Source organism: Oncorhynchus tshawytscha, linkage group LG16 (assembly GCF_018296145.1).
Source record: "Oncorhynchus tshawytscha isolate Ot180627B linkage group LG16, Otsh_v2.0, whole genome shotgun sequence".
Lineage (NCBI taxonomy): Eukaryota > Metazoa > Chordata > Actinopteri > Salmoniformes > Salmonidae > Oncorhynchus > Oncorhynchus tshawytscha.
This window is the reverse complement of record NC_056444.1, coordinates 54390450-54409233: the sequence shown is the minus strand read 5'-3', so window position 1 is coordinate 54409233 and position 18784 is coordinate 54390450. Positions and strand designations below refer to the sequence as shown.

Below are 18784 nucleotides of genomic sequence, written 5' to 3'. Positions count from 1 at the left end.
TCTGAATAGAGAGAGAGAGAGATTAATGTATTAATACACATGTGTAAATAGAGAGAGAGAGGTTAATGTATTAATACACATGTGTAAATAGAGAGAGAGAGATTCATGTATTAATACACATGTGTAAATAGAGAGAGATTCATGTATTAATACACATGTGTAAATAGAGAGAGAGAGATTCATGTATTAATACACATGTGTAAATAGAGAGAGATTCACGTATTAATACACACGTGTAAATAGAGAGATTCATGTATTAATACACATGTGTAAATAGAGAGAGATTCATGTATTAATACACATGTGTAAATAGAGAGAGATTCATGTATTAATACACATGTGTAAATAGAGAGAGATTCATGTATTAATAAACATGTGTAAATAGAGAGAGATTCATGTATTAATAAACATGTGTAAATAGAGAGATTCACGTATTAATACACATGTGTAAATAGAGAGAGATTCATGTATTAATACACATGTGTAAATAGAGAGAGATTCATGTATTAATAAACATGTGTAAATAGAGAGAGATTCATGTATTAATACACATGTGTAAATAGAGAGAGATTCAGGTATTAATACACATGTGTAAATAGAGAGAGATTCGTGTATTAATACACATGTGTAAATAGAGAGAGAGATTCACATATTAATACACATGTGTGAATAGAGCGAGAGTGTGTGCATGTGTGTGAAAAAAATATTAAAAGTTGTCTCATTTTAGCCTCTACCCCTTCATTCATTTATCCCAAACAAAACCAAGCCTATGTCGTTCTGGGTCCATCTACAGCTCACTGTTTTCACATCCCTGTTAACTGAATCTCTTCCTGGTTTATTACTTTCTGTTTCATCCCCTCCTCCCGTCAACTCACTTGAGCTCCACCTTGCCGTTGACCAGGGTGAGAGACAGAAAGTCCTTCTTGCCGTCCTGGCCGTTGAAGAGGAGGATGCCCGTCATCTCGGCGGCCCTGAATTCCATGGCGATGCGGACCGTGTGGTAAGCCTTCATGGTGTCAAAGGCCAGGTAGGACTTACCCCCGAACGACGGAATGAAGTACTTGATCACTAAGAAAACAGGGGCGATGGGAGGGTGTCACATACTGTATAAGGTGTAATGTTCGTACCATAGAGTTGGATAGAGGTAAACACGCTAACCACAAAGCCTGTGGCAGAAGCGACAATGGCAAAGATAAGGGGTGGGCCCTCTTTCCAACTCTATGGTCGGTACATGTTAAACAGTTGGAGACAAGAGCCTAGTTCAGCTATTCTGGCCCAACAAACAGACGGAAGGAGAGAACCCGTGGCTAACAGAATGTGTGCTGGTGTGTATCGTCAGGGAGGAAAATGATGACCGCATGATTTTTGTACACACACACACTATTATATCATCATTATCATCCTTTTCGCCAAACTCAACAGACTCCTGAGCCGCCTCTCTCCGTCTAGGGAGAATGGTGGTTGATGAAATCCTCTCATCTAATGATTTGATTGATCCAAGGGAGGCTACGGTGTTGTGCCGCAGCCGTCACTTAGCCACTCACACACACTCCGACTCAAACACACACGGATTTCTACCAACTAATCCCTATCAAAGAAATTAGGGTCAATTATGTTAAGATGCAGCTGTGTGAGGTGGTTCCTTATCAGAGACCACCAAAGGGGAGAAACGAAAGGAAAAAGCTCAGAGTGCTCTGACGGCACTCCAAGCTTGATTTTGTGGCTTGGCGCAGCAGATGCTGATTTGATATGAGTTTACTTTAGCGTTGATTGGTAAAGTGCTCAGTGGTCGCTAACCTCATTGGTTATTTAGATAGCGGGTGTAGGGGACTTTGGTAGATGCTGGATGTCTATTGAGTCAAATAGATTGGAATCTAATATAAGCTGTATGGATTTGGGTTTTGTCTTTAATGCACGGTAGGGGGTCAGTTCTAGCTCAGCACTGTCAGTTCAGGACATCAATAGGAACCTAATGTTCTCTTATGGGATTGTGTTGAACTTTATGCATTTTATTCCAACTCCTTTTCAAAGATCATTAATGGCACTGACCCAAACTCTGAAGAGAAACTACCTAGGGTGTGTGTCTGTATGTTAGTGTGTGTGTGTGTCTGTGTGTGTGTGTGTCTGTGTGTGTGTGTGGGTCAAAGGAAGGAAGGAGGGGGGCTCCACACTCACGTTTCTCGCAGACGGCACCCCCTCTCCCGGCGGGGCAGATGCAGGTGAAGTCGGCACCGTCGTCCTCGCAGGTGCCCCCGTGGCGGCAGGGGTGGGAGTCGCAGGGCCGCTGGGCCTTGGTGTGGTGGGGCACAGGCCTGGTCCTGTGGAGGGGGGTGATGGTAGTAGTGGGGGCCGGGGTGGTCACTGGCGAGGGGGCGGTGGTGGTCCGGCGGCTGGTGTAAGGGCGGCGGGTGGTGCCCGGGGGACGGCTTGTGATGAAGGGGGAGGGGCTGGCGGTGGGGGTGGTGGCTGTGGCCGTTGTAGTGGTGGTTGTGGTGAAGTAGGGGAGGGAGGAGAGGCCTGATGGAGAGAGAGAGAGACATTCAGAGAGACAACAAATGTCAAGGAGAGCGTAAGTCTTGGACTTTTTTTATTCAACGACCAAAATACGCCTAATCATGCCTTCATTTTATTTAATACTTTTTTATAAATTTCATCTCCTTATACCACTTCATATTTGCAATTACAGTAAACAATGCAAGCCAATCCTGCAGGTGATTGTCCTACCGTAGTTGGTGAAGCGAATGTTCTCCTCCTCTGGCTTCTTCACCATGATGGCCGTCTCCTTGGCTGCCTTCAGCTGCTTGAGCAGGGCTCCCTCGATGTCCTCCACTGTGTACCTGGTCCCTGTGGCACAACATGGGAGACAAGGCCGTTCACAACTAGACTCAACCAGGACAGCTGTTCTATGTGCTCCCATGTATTTAATCTATCGCAGGGCGAGCACACCTGATTCCATTTGTCAACTGATCATCAAGCCCTTGATTAATGAATCAGGTGAGGCTAAAACAGAACTGTGAAACGTCTCGTCCCAGAGGAAAGGTTTGAGAAAGACTGAACAAGCAGGCAGAGCAATATCCTAAAACATAGAAAATGAATTCCCCTCTCCTTAGCTCATAACAGCAAATTTATAAGAGAGCGATCGAGGTCGCTATGATACAACAACACACCCAGGGGATCAGTTGTCCTCCAACCGTCCAACAAGGTTCCACTGAGGTTCAGATTAATCGTTCTCATAATGTTTTCCACAGATGGCTGTTTTAACTGGCCAGAGCAGAGCGCCTTTATGGCATCGTCTCCTGTGCGAATGTAAAAGACGCTGAGCGAAGCCCGTAAAAAGAGAAGAGGAGGGCGAGATTTGTATCTGATAAAATCTGGTAAAAACAGTACTCACTAACAGTACTCTGGGGGGAGGGGCTGAAATGAAGCCAGCTCCAAATATACAACGCCACCAAGCTCACTCTGAGGATTTGGTTGTTGTTGATGTCGTTTTGTTAGTTTTGTCCCTTTTGGCTCTGACAATAACAAATATATCCCCCCTCCGGATAAAAAAAAAAATAATAATAAAATAAAATAACAAAGCCAAGGTTTAAAATTACAAAGCCAAGGTGCTTTGTAAAATGTAATGACTTTCAGTGTTGTTGTAACGCGTAGCAATTATGTTAGGGAGGGAGAGATTAATTTGGTATCAAAGGAAAAATAACTATTGAGGGGAAATGATCATTTTGACACTTTCCATAAAGACCGCAGCCTAACCAGTAACAAAAGTGTCACTAACATTATATATGATGGCATACTATGTGATTATTGAAAAGGGGATTTAGGAACAGTCTTTTTTAAAGAATGTGTACCATTAGCCATAACAGTACATTTGCCATACAGTAAACAAGTGTGTTTTATCACAGTTGGTGTCAATTCCATTTGAATTCAGTCAATTCAGGAATTAAACTGAAATTCCAAAAGGAATTTTCCTCAATAATTTCTTGCAGAAAATGTTTGATTTGAAGTCTCCAGGTGTATTATGATGGTGGCCCCATGTACTTACCACAAACGCCTCATTTGCAAAGTTTGCTGTATTGTACAGTGCTCTCTGTTATTATTATTTTTGTATGGGCATTAGCACAGTATATATCATCCCAATTTTAGCTCCAAGACGGCAGCATTAAAAAAAAGTGTAAAAAAAAAGTTGATTGTGCTGATTTATTGGCACATTGAACCATGTCATGCACCTTCGTTTAAGAATGAATAGTGCTGGAAAAGATGAATGAATAGTGCTGGAAAAGATGAATGAATAGTGCTGGAAAAGATGAATGAATAGTGCTGGAAAAGATGAATGAATAGTGCTGGAAAAGATGACATCATATCTGAATTCCTTTTATGCACCTTCGCCACTGAAGCCAACTCTTCTTCTTACCACGATTTTTCCCAAAACTGTCCTGTCCTGTGTTACCTGAGTCAAAGTGGGCCTCGACGAAGGCCAAGATGGAGTTGCTGGGAGCCAGGCTGTGGACGCGGACACTCATGAAGTCTTTCTGCACCTCTGACTTCCGGAACAACTCGTTCAGCTGAGCCAGGGGGGAAGAAACACACATGGATTAGTACACACCAAAGCAATACATTTTGCAAAGGAGAACTAAATCAAGCATTTCTTATTGGACAAGTTCAGGTAGTCTGTTTCAGTCCGTATGTTCCTTTTTGTGCCAAATAAATACCCAGCAATAATCAATGAGCGAGGTGATAACCTCTGTGCAGTGGCTCGTTCAATTTGAGTGCAGTGAACTCATTCTCCAGAAGAACGGGGAAGACTATATCTACATCACAAATGGGGCTCTACACTGACCCCTACAGGCCCTGGTCAAAAGTAATGCACTATATAGAGAGTAGGGTGCTATTTGGGATGCACCTATGTCAGTGGATAGGTCTACAACTGTGTAGAACCCCATTGGGCCTAGTCTGGGTGCACAAATTGACATTTAACTGGAGCTGGGGAATAATTAAATGAACATGTTATTTTTCAGAGACAGTTGTAAATGTCAGGTAAGCGTGATGCACGCTGGCTGCTGATTGGTTTAGCTTACGATTCACACTGTGTGTGTGTGTGTGTGTGTGCGTGCTTTCGGTGCCCAACCTGAGGTCTAAATCATTGTCAGGAAGGAAATAGCTCAACTGTACACAATCCACATGGCTTCCCTACTAACCAGAGAATAACATTCATAATGTATCTCACTTGACCGACTCAAGTTGATACCTTAAGGGAGACATACGGTACTGTACCAAGTGCCTGACCTCATTTGAATCAGTGCTTATCGCTGCTAACCCACACATCAAATGATCTTGAAGTGTACACTTAGTTCTGCTGTTCTCTTCCTCCTCTGTTCACTCAACATTGCTCGTACGGGGGTGAGAGACAACACTCCCACTCCACTTCTTTCCAAACTCTATTCCATTATCCATAATAGCATGCTGGAATTATTGCACAGGGGGCCCCTGCTGTGTGGAGGATGGAACTGCAGGCAGTGTGGCAAAGCCAATCTGTGTCTACATTCAGTGTGTGTGCGTGTGTGTGCCCAGACAAGCCAGGTCTCTCAAAATCCCCCCACCGGCACACTGACCCAGACACATGGCCACTTCTCCCCCTCTCTAGTTTTCACCTTAGGTGATATCCACACACAGTCTCTACCAGACACACACAGAGGGCTAGAGGGGGCATTGTGTCGCTATCTAATGCCACAACTGGTCCCTGCGAGGAGTACGATGCACACACACACAGACACACAGTGTTGTGAGGCGGTAGATTAGGCCTCGGCGGGGGCCAGTGATACCAATACAACAGCTGGCATGCTGTTGGAGGCGAGTAGCATACATGCACGTGCACAGCCCTAGCTTTGACAAAGTACACTTTCTCGACAGACTGACGATGAACCACTGAATGTAGCCTATCTATGGCTCCTAGTGCTGCTACTCACAGCACTCTCGATGCTCCTGGCCGTCTCCCCAAACAGCTCAGACTTGGGATCCTCCATCTCTGGGGTGTAGAAGACCTCCTGGCCCTCCACCTGGTCTAGGTGCAGGAAGCCGCTGAACCTCATGGTGGCTGGCAGAAAATGGTGTCACACGTTAGAAAAACACTACTTCCCGTGCCTAAAAGGCATGCGGTGCCTCCAACCACCCGCCCTCAGCTTCAGACAGTGACCGTTTGGGGTAGTGCCAGTCCGGGGTTAGTGATGGAGTGTGTGTGCATATGTGGGAAGGAGGGTTAGTGTGGTCGTTGTTGATTGGTTGGTTGGTTGGGTGGGTGGGGCTGTAGGGAGTTGGGGTGGAGCCTGTGACTGGCCGCGGTGAAAGTGGAAAGTGTGGATTGTGGGATATGGAGGAGTGAAAGAAGAAGGGAAGAGGAGGAGGAGGAAAAGCGGAAGTGGACTGGAGTTTACCAGACCGAGACTCGTCCCAAAAGTTGGCAGAGGCACGGAGGACTGAGTAGAGAGAGATCAGTTAGACAGACAACACACATAGTTAAAATGAAGAAACTGTTCAAAGTCCCTGGCTTTGGCAAAGACATTCTCCCATTTGCCCTTAAACATCCCCATTCCCTGTTCAAAACCCATCAACCCCCTATGGCCTCTCGCTTCTGTTCCGCCAACACAGTGCCAGCGACACTGAAGACAACGTGAAGGAGAAGAGTATAATAAAGCATAAAGGAAGAGAGAAGGAGAGGGGGAGGCACTGATGCTGAGGTTTCATGCCGTGGATCGCCGAACAAATTGCCCAAATCAATCATGGTGCCTTGCTCGGAGTTTGCCTGGGAAAAAGGGAAGAGCACTTGTATGATTATCGTGACAGATAGCCATAATTGTCTCCTAATGTCGCCAAACCGGTGACTGACATAGGCTGGTTAAAATTGCATGATAACAATGATAAGGACTTGTTTTGGTCGCACATCGGTTCAATTCTAACGGGGCGGCTATCGACAAGGAGCAAATGGGGAAGGTTTGGATGGGAAGGAGATAGAAGACGGGAGGAGAGAGATAGATCAGATCTAGAAGACAAACATCAGACGAGCAGGATCCGTGACGGACGAAGAGAAGGATGACTATCAGATCACTTTGAACTGTGAAAGTTACAAGGCCTCATCGAAGTTTAACTCGCCTCTTGCAACTTGCATTGGAAGTGTAGTATTACATGGGAAAACATGCACATTTCATTCAAATATATAAAACTTAGCATAACATACAGTACTACACTTTTCAGATGGTTAAATGATGTGGCAACAAAGTATTAGTATGTCACTATGTCCAACAGTGCACCACTACAATTTCTCCACACCTTCTGATAACTTCATATCGCCCGATAAACGCTGTCATCTAAGGCTTCAGACGACAGGTGTTAGCGACTAGCGGTTAGCTCTTCTCAGAGAGATCACTGACACTTTGTCAATACAGGAGGAAGATACAGCGAGACGCTCCGCTGATAGATATTGCACCTGGCTGGTCGCCACAGACTTGTCATTCCCATCCTAATGACTGTGATATCTGGGTTGACAGGCCTACCCCGGGAGGAGAAATAGGTCCGGCATATTGATTAAGGCGCGAGACGCTCTATTATTGGTAACAGTTTGGCTGAATGAGCTATCGATCGATCGGTGGGTGTGACATCATCATTAGCACCTTGCCACAGCCGACACACAAGGATATTCACGATGCGTTTCATCATTCGTGATGTGGCGGGCTGCAAATGTGGTTTGACATAACGCACTTCATGGACGGTAGTGACTATTGCCGTTGCCGTTTGCAGATTCAATATGAGCATATCGTTTCATATTCAAAATGGGTGCCTACTTACAGAGTTGAAAAAGGGGGGTGGGGAGGTCAGGGAGGGGAGCGGGAGGAGGGGAGAAAAGGAGGGAGGTTTTGGGGTTACTTACGGGGGCAATTGGCTCCCTCAGGGCTGCTGGAGGCCGTCTTGCCGTCGGGACAGCAGCCGAAGGGAGTGTTGTCACACGACGAGCGATCTTCCGCCGTGGGGATGGTGGTGGCCGCAGCTGTGGGGTCTGGGGACGAGATGATTCATAATGCTTAATAACACTTCACAACGGTTCATAACAATTAATCACGCCCTCTTAACCCCAGCCTCAAATAGCTGCATCTGGAGCTCATCTGCCTAAGGTGAACCCTCCTGTAGTGGCTACATAATAGTGTGCAGACCGTAATAATGGCACTAAGTACTTTGTGACGAGGGCAGGTAAATAAATAACCACAGAAACAGCTAATCTCTTCCACTGATTGGGCGATCGCTATCGCTAACTTTCTACTGATTGGGCGATGGCTATCTCCAAGTCTTTGTCCCAGAGAACATTGCATTTGCTGTAAATCTAGGAGTACCCTGGCTGTCTCCAACGGGGTAAAGTGGCTACTCTCACAGTACGTGAGGTAATGACCTGCAACCGTTTCTCTCTTACGGGGCTCGGTGTTCTCTGAGGAGCAGCTTTACGGTCACCCCGAGATTAGAAATGATCGCCGAGCAAAGAACCACGGCTCACTGAATAAGTCGTAAAGATGTCAGGCTGTCTCTTCAACGACTCTCGCTGTCACCCCCGAAAGCAAAACCGAAGCCACCGGGACAGCCGCTGCGTCCCTGGAGAAACGGCTGTGGAAAAGGAGTTGGAGGGATGGAGGAGGTTAGAATCTACGGGGCATCTTTACGGGCACGGCGATTAAGTTGTGGGGGGTGTGGGGGTGCTACGGCTCAGAGACTATGCATTGCTTCACTGAGAGCCATGGAACTGGCTAACAAACATCCACCCACCGCAAACCCTCCCCCCAATCACACACACATAGACTTAGACACACATGCACACACACAAACAGGAGACCCAGGTCTCCTTGGCAGACAGGCCATGGGCACTCCGGTCCACTGCTGACAAGAGAATAAATCTGCAAGGGGGGTAAGCGACTGAGGAAGTGCAGAGGCTTGTGTTCCATCAATTCAGGAGTGTCACAGCACGCTGTTGGGCGACTGAGGGGTCACAGAGCTTTGGAATGGTAAAAAAAACGAATTGTAAAGGGTTTGTCTAGCAGTCTCTGAAGTGTGGTGCATTGTGGAGTGGTTTAGCTATAAGGCCAGAATGCGGTAGAGGGATTTTAGTGTGTAGAAAGAGAGTCGTGTTTCCGTATCAGTATGTAGCAATGACAAGGTAAGAGATATTCTTATCAAGCTAACAACTCAGGCTTGAAACAATCCCCCGACATAAGCCAATAACCTCATCAGCTTTTCTGTTTTCCAATTCTCCAAAATCAGTTACGTGATGAGAGAAACATTTCAAATGTGAAAATAGCTTGATATTTTGAAAGAATGGAGGATACCGTGACAACAGTCTTGGGTTTAGAATGCATTCTGGTATTCCTCTGCCTAACATTTTGGATTAGTCCTAACTGAAAGCAAAGGACACTTTGAAAATGCACACCTCTATGATGGTCATATAATATCAGATAGTGACCTGTTTAAATGTTTTATGATGTAGCAATGAGACATATCAAACCGTGAGTCAGGTCAGAGGCCCATATTCAACCCTCTCCTCCCACTCAGACCTCTGACCTCCAGCAGAGCAGCATTATGGGTAATGAAGTGAAAGAGCTTTGATTTACCAACAGGCTCCTCTCCGCTCGCCTCCAGAACTCCGAAGGCGCTACCTTCTTCCTCATTCTCCTCCTCTTCCGCCACCTGGTCGTCTCCGCTGGGCTCGCCGCTCCCTGAGTCTTCAAAGGCGGTAGGGGAGGAGCCAGGGCTGGTGTGGCCAGGCAGGTGGGGGGTGGTGGAGTGAGGTGAGTGGCGGGGGGTGGTGACGGGGCGGTTGGTGGTGAGCACGCTCTCCGTGGCCATGGGGGTGGCAAGGCTTCCACGAAAGAGGCCGGGAGCCCCTTCGTTTGATCATCGTCCCAGGGAGAGAGTGATGCACCGTAGTGCGGCGACGTGAGCCTGACGTGGGCGGTGGAGGGGGTGGTGGCGGCGGCGTGGGAGGTGGGGGGGTAAAGAGTGGATCGGCTGGCCGGCTCTATGATGCTTTCTGCATGGGGAAGGAAGGAAGGGGAGGAGAGGAAGCAAGGAATGGATGAATGGGTAAGCAACGATGGAAATGCTTCGTTTCTTTCTGGCCTTATAGCCCCCATGTACACCTTCAACCCCCCACCCTCTCCATGTTTTTAAACGTTGTACCCTTTATGGCTCAGTCTGAGCACCCAATACTGATCGACATACAGGAAGCATAGGCCAGTCTCATTGCAATATGGAATATACACTGAGTAAACCAAACATTAGGAACACCTTCCTAAAACTGTCCTTCACACCACCGCATACTGTTGAATTCAAATGCACTGCAGTCTGCTTGTGTACAGAGAAGAATAACTTGGCCTATATAGGGTTAAGCTGCACTGCAGTTGCACTGGCGCGTGCGTGCGTGCGTGTGTGTGTGTTTGTGAGTGTGTATATGTGCCAGTGTTGGTGTCTGTGAGTATGAATTATGTATCCATATCCACATGTTGCCCTCCTGTAGTGGAGCTTTAATCACAGACAGCCAGGGCCTCTGGTGATGAATGATTGATATAAATGGGGCAGAAAAAGCAGGATTTTACTTTGGCTTCAAAGACTACAGACTCGGCTCACAGCCGCACAAGCATCCGTCAACTCCGCCGCGTCAGGCAGCCTTGTCAACACAGTCGCACACACCATCTGAAAAAACACTACGAAACCCTTTCCCTGCCATCAGCAGAGAGAGGGACCCGCTTTAAAAAAAAAATTGAGCTGTGACCGCCACTACCCATGCAAGGCATTGGTACAAAGACAAACATTTCTCGGCTAGAAACGATATAAAACATCCCCAGGGTGAGAGGTGAGTCGAGAGCTGGCGGGGATTGAGACACTATGAAGTGTAGCTGCTTGGATGACAGCGAGCCAACCAGGCATAACGATACTGACGCTCCTACCCCATCCATTGTGTGTGGAGGGGGAAAAGAAAAACCTCATTTGAATTCGGCTAACATTATGAGTAGGATTTAATTGCACACTAATAATCTCTTATTTGATCGGCAATTACGTTGTGAAGTGTGAAATGTGATACCTTGACGAAGCGCTGGATATTATCAGCCAGGCACCCCGCTATCTTCCACCCTGCTAGGCTCCAGAGGAGAGGAGGCAGAGGAGCCAGCCTGGAGAGATACAGTATGTCAGCTTAGCCCTGAGAGTGCAGCAGCGATTGCTATTGCCGTGAGTGAGGCGGTGGCACATTTTTGCTTTTCCTCTTGGCTACACCTGTCACTCATGTGCCAAGCCTTGCGTCTGGCGGCACCAGGGGAGCGGGTGTCTGGGAACCGGCATCCGTTGGCGGGAAATGCACCAGGATGGGTGGGTAAAAAATATTAAAAAAAGAGAAAGCGAGAGAAAGAAAGATGGGAAGAACAACTGGCAGAGTAGTCAGTTCGGTGGAAGCTTTTTCCTTAATCAGGTTTAATGCTCCATTTGCAGGCAGTTTTATCGGCAGGCGGGCGGGAGAAAAATCATTGTCATCTTCACTTGTCTGGACTGTGTAGTTATCTTTGAAAGGTGGTTATTAAGATTGTTTGCAGTGTCTGCCATGATCAGTGGGGAGGAGGAATCTGATATTGGAATGTCGAGAGGAAATGGAAGAGGGAGAAAAACAGGGGCGGAGGGGGAGAAAGAGAACACGAAAGAGACCGAGACAGGAACAGAGGAAATAAGTCAAACAAGTTAAGAAGAAGTGACGAGGGAAAGTATGAGGAGAGAGAAAGAGAGAGAGAGAGAGAGAGAGAAAAGACAAATTAATCTGGGAAAATGGGAGGATTGATTTCCCAGATTCCCAGATTAATTAGTCTTTTCTCTCTCTCACTCTCTCTCTCTTTCTCTCTCCTCATACTTTCCCTCGTCACTTCTTCTTAACTTGTTTGACTTATTTCCTCTGTTCCTGTCTCGGTCTCTTTCTCCCCCTCCGCCCCTGTTTAAGACAAGAGAACCCTGACTAACATTCAGGCTGAAAACTGAAGATGCCATATGCTTGTGTTCACTGCCAATTTGCCGCAAAAGTAGAGGTGATGACACCATATGGGAGAACCAGGCCACTGGCCAACTTCTGGACAAGATCGGTGCCAGAAGTTTGTCATTCGTTCAAATACCATCTTTTAATGGCTTGTACCTTTCACGCTTTCCCCGATTTTCCCTTGGATTGCTTCCTCTAGCTCTGAGATGGGCAACATAGCCAGAAGCAGTAATGCTGTGTAGTATAGAGAAGACTCAAAAGTGCCTGAGAGATGGGTCAGATAACAGCAGTAGCCATTTGATGTGCTTTCTGCTTTCTGCTTCCTTGCTTCAGTGTGGAGCCATTAGCACTGACGTACAATACGACGGTAGAGTTACATCAGACCAAGGAGGCTTGTAGCTCGACTATGGTTTATGTAGGAATGGCATATGCCCTCAGTAGTGCTCCTATGCTGGATGTTAGCATTGAAGTTATTTCTGTAATTCTTACTAAGAGCTGCATCAGATCAGCGGGAGACGAGGGGCGGCGGCGGGAGGAGGGTGGAGCACTGCTAATGCTAATTTGCACCCAGTCACACGTGAAATGAGCTTGCGCTCTAACCCCCAACAGGGGTGCGGCGGAGGAGCCTGCTACCCATGGTGCGACCGCATCCGAGGGAAGAAATGAAAAGAACTGCTGTGACAAGTCGGAGGCCCGCCGTGTTCATCTGGCTTTCCCCTCAGGCTCAGAGAGAGAGAGAGAGAGAGAGAGAGAGAGAGAGAGTTACAACTCTCTGTTACAACTCTTTTTCCCTCCGAATAAGGCTACACACTAGGTAAGGAATTACATACTACATGTCTCATGTGTGCGGCAGGTAGCCTAGCGGTTCAGTAACTGAAAGGTCCCTGAGCCGGCAAGGTGGAAAAATCTGCCGTTCTGCCCTTGAGCAAGGCAGTTCATCCCCAACAACAACTGCTCCCCGGGGACCGATTAACAGGGGTTTGGTTAAATTGTGCTGACTAGGTATCCCCTTTCCCTTTCCATCGCCAGGCAACAGAGAACGAGTCGGGAGTGAATTTCACCGGTAACGAATCTCTAATCACCAGATGCTCCGGGCCTATCAAAATGCTGTTGGCCTCTTATAGAGAAAATTACTGTTACTCCTGTGCACCTGCATGTATGAGTCTGCCACATAGCTCTATTTCAGAAGCCTTGGCTAGGGTATTGAGGTGGAGCCTCCGAAGCAATGCACCTACTTTAGGCCTGACAAACTGCACAAAGATCAGCAGGGAGGAAGAGAATTAGTCGAATTGCTGTTTTTTACACACGTCTGATCAGTGGGTACAAGCAATGAGGTGAGCAAACGTTTTCCTGTGCGAGATGCTAGGCACCTGATGCTGGCCCATGGCCAACCTTCCTGTGCCCACCTGCCAGCACCTTCCCAGTGCCATGCTGTCCCCGCGGGCCCTGCTGTGACGCTTGTTGGTGCTAGGCTCAACACGTCCATCGTACATGAAAGCCACATCCTTGGCGCTTGTCCCAGTGCACACCATACCACTCAGTGCAGTGGTGCACTCCATCCAGCTAAAAGATGCGACAGAGATCGAAGGATTCCCCACAGAGGTTTTGGGAGCTAAACCTCCCTAATCCGCACAGGGTTGCAGGGTATGAAACAGTGAAATGTCACTCCTTTCTGGGGAATCTGTGGCTCAGGCTCCATCCAAACAGCAGCATCTCTATCTACAGGGGAGCACCTCATTTCTCTCCCAAGACTTTGTTTTCCCTCTTCCTTGCTCCTCTCTGTCAGCCACGGTGTTGATTTCACTCGCAGTGACACCGCAATCCCAAGCAGGGAGGATAATGGGTAAAGAGACTCAGCTGTCATCGTGTGCGCTCACAGGTATGTGACGACAAGCCAGCTGTTTGTTATTTCCACAACCGGTAGCCAACAGAGAAACCTTGTGCTTTACTGCTAATTATTGGCATATAGAGCCCACACACACACTACACTATATGCTCACACACGCTGCAATAAAAACACTTGGTGATATCTTGTGAAATCAGTCTCAAAAAGTGTTTTTAAAACAGCTGGCCGTATAAGGGGTTACTACAGTAATGTGTAAAGTAAAATTGATGTACTTCTAAGTGTAACTATGCCGGTTATCCACAGACAAACTGAAACCAGTGAAAGAGACGCAATATGAAGTAATATGGCACCAAACCCAAAGTGGACACAACCCATATCCTCTAGTCCCTTGTCTTTAACAAGGAGCCAGATGGAGAGAGGACAGTTGGTCTTTCCGATGCCTGTGGCATTACTCATTATCTTTTGATATGGGCCTGACAACAGGAGTTGGACATCCTCCAGTATGATGTATGGAGGACAAACGGGGCTCACCTGTACACTGGCCAAAGCGTTCCACTGTGATGTGCTTGTCCTGCCTACAGGCAATGGTCCTCAGCTGGCACTGGTCAGCGTAGGTCACCCCATCAGAGCCACACACCTGCTCGGGAAAAAGCGAGGACAAAAAGAAGCTAGGATCACAATTTGTTAACTTTCGCATTGCCTACTACCAACCACCATCGATACTAAATGTGGAACTGAAGCTTGGTAGTTCCAGGTTCTGGGGTCCGGATTCTGTACAGGATTATTGAGAGTATGAACTGATTGGTCATAGAGACGAGGACTGATTGGTCATGGAAAAGAGGATTGATTGGTCATAGACAAGAGGACTGATTGGTCATGGAGAAGAGGCCTGATTGGTCATGGAGAAGAGGACTGATTGGTCACGGAGAAGAGGACTGATTGGTCATGGAGAAGATGACTGATTGTTCATGGAGATGAGAATGTAGAGGCCCACCTTGGTCTTGTTCTTCTCGTCACAGTCGGGAGAGGGACATTCGCAGTGGGCTTGACCATTGACCTCGTCACACAACGCGCCAAACTTGCAGTCCAGCTCATCACATGAAGTTGGGGCATCGGCACCTGAGATGGGAATGAGGGGTTGAAATCAACTCATGGGGACAATAGATAGGCAGCTATGGCATCCCTGGCCGTTCACTCTAATTGGCTATTCCTGGTCCTAATCATGATGCTCACATTAGCATGTGTGCTTGGCGCTCTTAACTGTCCTTTTATCCTAGTTGATAATTGTCATCATATTTGATATGCACAGCACTGCTTCCACATATATAAACACGGGTAGGTTATGCAGATGAATGATCAGTTATGCTTTCCATACAGATTCTATTAATGATGTGTCTTTAATATAAAGTAAATATGTGGACTCTTTTCAAGCAATACTAAAAGAAGGATTTGATCTCATTGTCTTGTTTTGGCTGGGCGTCTAATCAGCCCTGATCTCCAGTACTTTCACCAAGGAACCTGTTAGAAGCGTTGACACATATCACCACTGGGTTGCATCAGCAGCAGCATCACCAGCAGCAGCAGGGGCTTGGGCCAAGAATCCTACCCATGAGCCCCTGAGGCGCCAAGTGTGGGCTCTCTGTGCTGACATAACAGCCATGCGGAACACCTCCTCTTGGTTTTCATGTACCCGTTCCATTACCACGCCCCCCTTTTTTCATCTGCCGGTACGCCACAGAGCACCACTGCTGGGCTGGGACTATTGACTTCATTAAGCACTTGACTTTCTGTCGATAGCTGACGGTGGGTCTTAATGAGACAGTGCCAGGTCGGCACAGCAGGCGCTCCACCTTCCCTCTCCGCCAACTGGAGTTGTGTGTGTATTCATTGGGCTAAATTATAATGGAAGAGGGCGAGGGAAACTACTGATAGTGGGCTAAAGTTAAGAATAAATTCTTATTTTACAATGAGAAATGACTGGATAAATAGCCAAAATATAAGTGCTTAAATTTATATTTCCCATTCTGATTTGTTTTTCCTTCAGATAACACCATGAACAACGACAGCTATTTTACTGCAGTTGCTTCTACCGTTTCTGCTACTTCAAAATGCTGCTTAAAAAAACGTGGCTTTGACAAAAAAACATTGAGTTCATAAATAGGCTGCTGCAAGGCCGCCCCCTGGACGAGAGGAGTGACAGGGACTAGACGAGAGCCGAGGGGTTGCCACGCTTCATCGGTGGCGCGGCGAGTCAGCAGGTGGCACGTGTCAGTAAGCGGGGGCTCCACCTTACCTGTGTCGCAGCCGCTCATACCCATCTTGCTGCCGTCGGGGCACACGTTGCACTTCATGCCCTTCACCCCCGTCTTGCAGGAGCACAGGCCTGACATTTGCTCGCAGTCGTCCCTCACCGAGCCCACCGCGTCGCAGTTACACGCTGGAATACAGAGGGTGAGAAAGAGAGATAGAAAGAGAGAAAGGGAGATATGATTAGGGAGAAGAAAGGGATGGAGAGATTGGGATGCATAAAATACAGTGAATAAAACCCCATATATTCATCATAATGAAAGACTACCAGCCTAGTCTATCCCTAACTCTCTCCAAGATTCTCCATTATGCTTTTTAGTTCAGGAATACACACACACTCTCTTTCAAACATACACACAAACACACACACAAACAAACACACACACACACACACACACACACATACAGGCCACCTCAGAAGTGACCCCTGGGTTGATGTAAATCTCAGCGCTTCATTGTCGGGGGCTGGGGTCAGAGATAGTTCAGGCCGAGGCCACCCAGACAACCCTGGGGCAAGATGGGAGAGGGTAGATGGGCCAACAAGATCACAGAGAGCCACCAGCCCGCAAGGGACAACATCAAAACCCATCATGTTCCTGGAATCAATCTTTTTCCTCCTGCTGAACTCTGCACTGATGTGTGTACTGTTTGCTTGTCCGTGAGTAAGCCTCAGGGGGCCAGTGTTGCACTCAGGAAGCACGCTTTCCCATGTGCTCAGAGGGCACTTTTGGTACTGCAGTTTAGCTGAAGACAAGCCCAAAAGGACAATTTTTATAGACGGCCCCATAGACCCCTTTCTGTGTTCACAAACATTGCCGCATGAGTGCATTTCACACTACTTTTGGATTATAATTGGATTGTAGGGCTCGTATGAATGTCCTGCTTAATATAATGTTGGTGTCATCATGGCAAATCAACTGCATTATACTTAAAAAACACTTCTACTTCAACCAGTAAAATGGCTATTTGGCTAGCTTTTGCTACAGCCTATATTAATGAGCGTTAGCAATCTAGTGAACAACTAACTGCTGCATCCAAAATAATTATTTGCAAAGATCACAACCAAATGCAATCTAAGTGTGTGTTCAAACAAGAATCAAAACATCATTGTAAGAACATACAAGAACCCCAAAAAGTGATTTTGTTTAGAAGTATAAAAAAAACATAAATGTATCTAAATGTTGAATGGGCACAGATGGCAATGTCTTTCTTACTGCCACCCAGAGTCGCGCGCATCTGTGCGTGATGTCAGTGTCGTGTCCTGGAAAAGGGTTTATAGAAAAGTCCTATTTTAAAATTCCTAAAAAGACACTTTAGTTATCACCTTTGTGCCAAAAATATCAATTGAATAATTCAAGTAATCGTCTTCGAGGCCAATTGTTTTTCCATCACTCACAGCCGAAGATATTAACATTTTATAGTCATCCAATATTTGTGATGTTTGTGGATGACATGATGATGCCGTCGCTGCTCGTGCTGCTTCCAACGTGCACTGACTTCTAGTGTGTAGCCGTTATCGGCTCTGTAAAGCAGATGGCAACCACCACGAAATGGTGTATGCGAACGTGAGTGGATTACGTTGAAAACAATGGTCGGCCATTTTGGATGCTGTCTCCAGTTCATATATACCTCAGGTGTAAACCTCACAGGTAAGGCCACAGTGGAGACAGTTAGATAGTTCCTGCTGATGACTGAAAAGCTCTGAGGATCTCGTACTGTATTGCCAAATACTCTTTTCACAAGTAGTCACCATCAAAAAGGATTATGCGCACACACACACACATACACACACACGCACACACACACAAAGGAATCGAGTCAATGTCTCCATATAGTATAAGCCATCAAGCAGATACTTTAACCCTAAGCAGCTTACAGTATTGCATGCATACATTTTCGTACTACCGGCCCCAGCGGGAAACCTATGAGTTGCAAGCGTCATGGTCTACTAACTCTGCTATACAAGACCATAACTCTTCTGTTTCCTACGTAAGGACAGTTGATGAGAAGAAACGAGATGGAGAAAGAGACAAGACGAAGAGGGTCTCTTACGTGTGCAGCCGCTCAAGTTCTCTGTGACGATGCCACGGAAGTTCCAGAAGCTTGGATCGCAGCGGTCGCACTTCTGTCCCCCGACGCCGGGCTTACAGGAGCACTGGCCGCTGCCCGGGTCACAAGTCCCCTTGTAGGAGCCGTACGGGTTACACTGGCATGTACCTGGGGGACACACCAATGACATGACTGATTGAATGACTGAATTAATTAGATCATTATGCACAGCTACAACATCAAAGCATCAGCAGATCGTGTCCAGGCTCACCTCTGATCTCTTGTATTATATCCATCACAATGGTATTAACTTATCGACCAGATACTCACAATCAGCCTATCGTAGCACTTATATCATCTTATTTCCATTGAAACTAAACTTACGAAAGAAAGGTCATCTCAGTGCTATGATACTTCTCGGAAACCCCGCCCAGACCTAGACTTGAATCTGTGTCCATACCTTTAGATATCACTTTATATACAGGTTTTCCTTCTAAAGAATTGTATGCTAGGCTGATTGTGAGCATCTGGTCAATAAGTTA

At 46.8% G+C, this 18784-nt stretch overlaps 1 protein-coding gene across 1 annotated transcript in view; it reads right to left on the bottom strand.

The window, feature by feature from the left end:
* Positions 1-18784, bottom strand: part of LOC112233024 (agrin) — a 283865-nt gene that overhangs the window by 27089 nt on the left and 237992 nt on the right. Inside the window, 12 exon segments of the mRNA XM_042299364.1 lie at positions 876-1068; positions 2176-2517; positions 2725-2844; positions 4448-4562; positions 5964-6091; positions 7919-8044; positions 9639-9850; positions 9853-10057; positions 14418-14523; positions 14881-15005; positions 16180-16323; positions 18246-18410. Of these exon segments, the coding sequence (XP_042155298.1) occupies positions 876-1068; positions 2176-2517; positions 2725-2844; positions 4448-4562; positions 5964-6091; positions 7919-8044; positions 9639-9850; positions 9853-10057; positions 14418-14523; positions 14881-15005; positions 16180-16323; positions 18246-18410 (1981 nt within the window).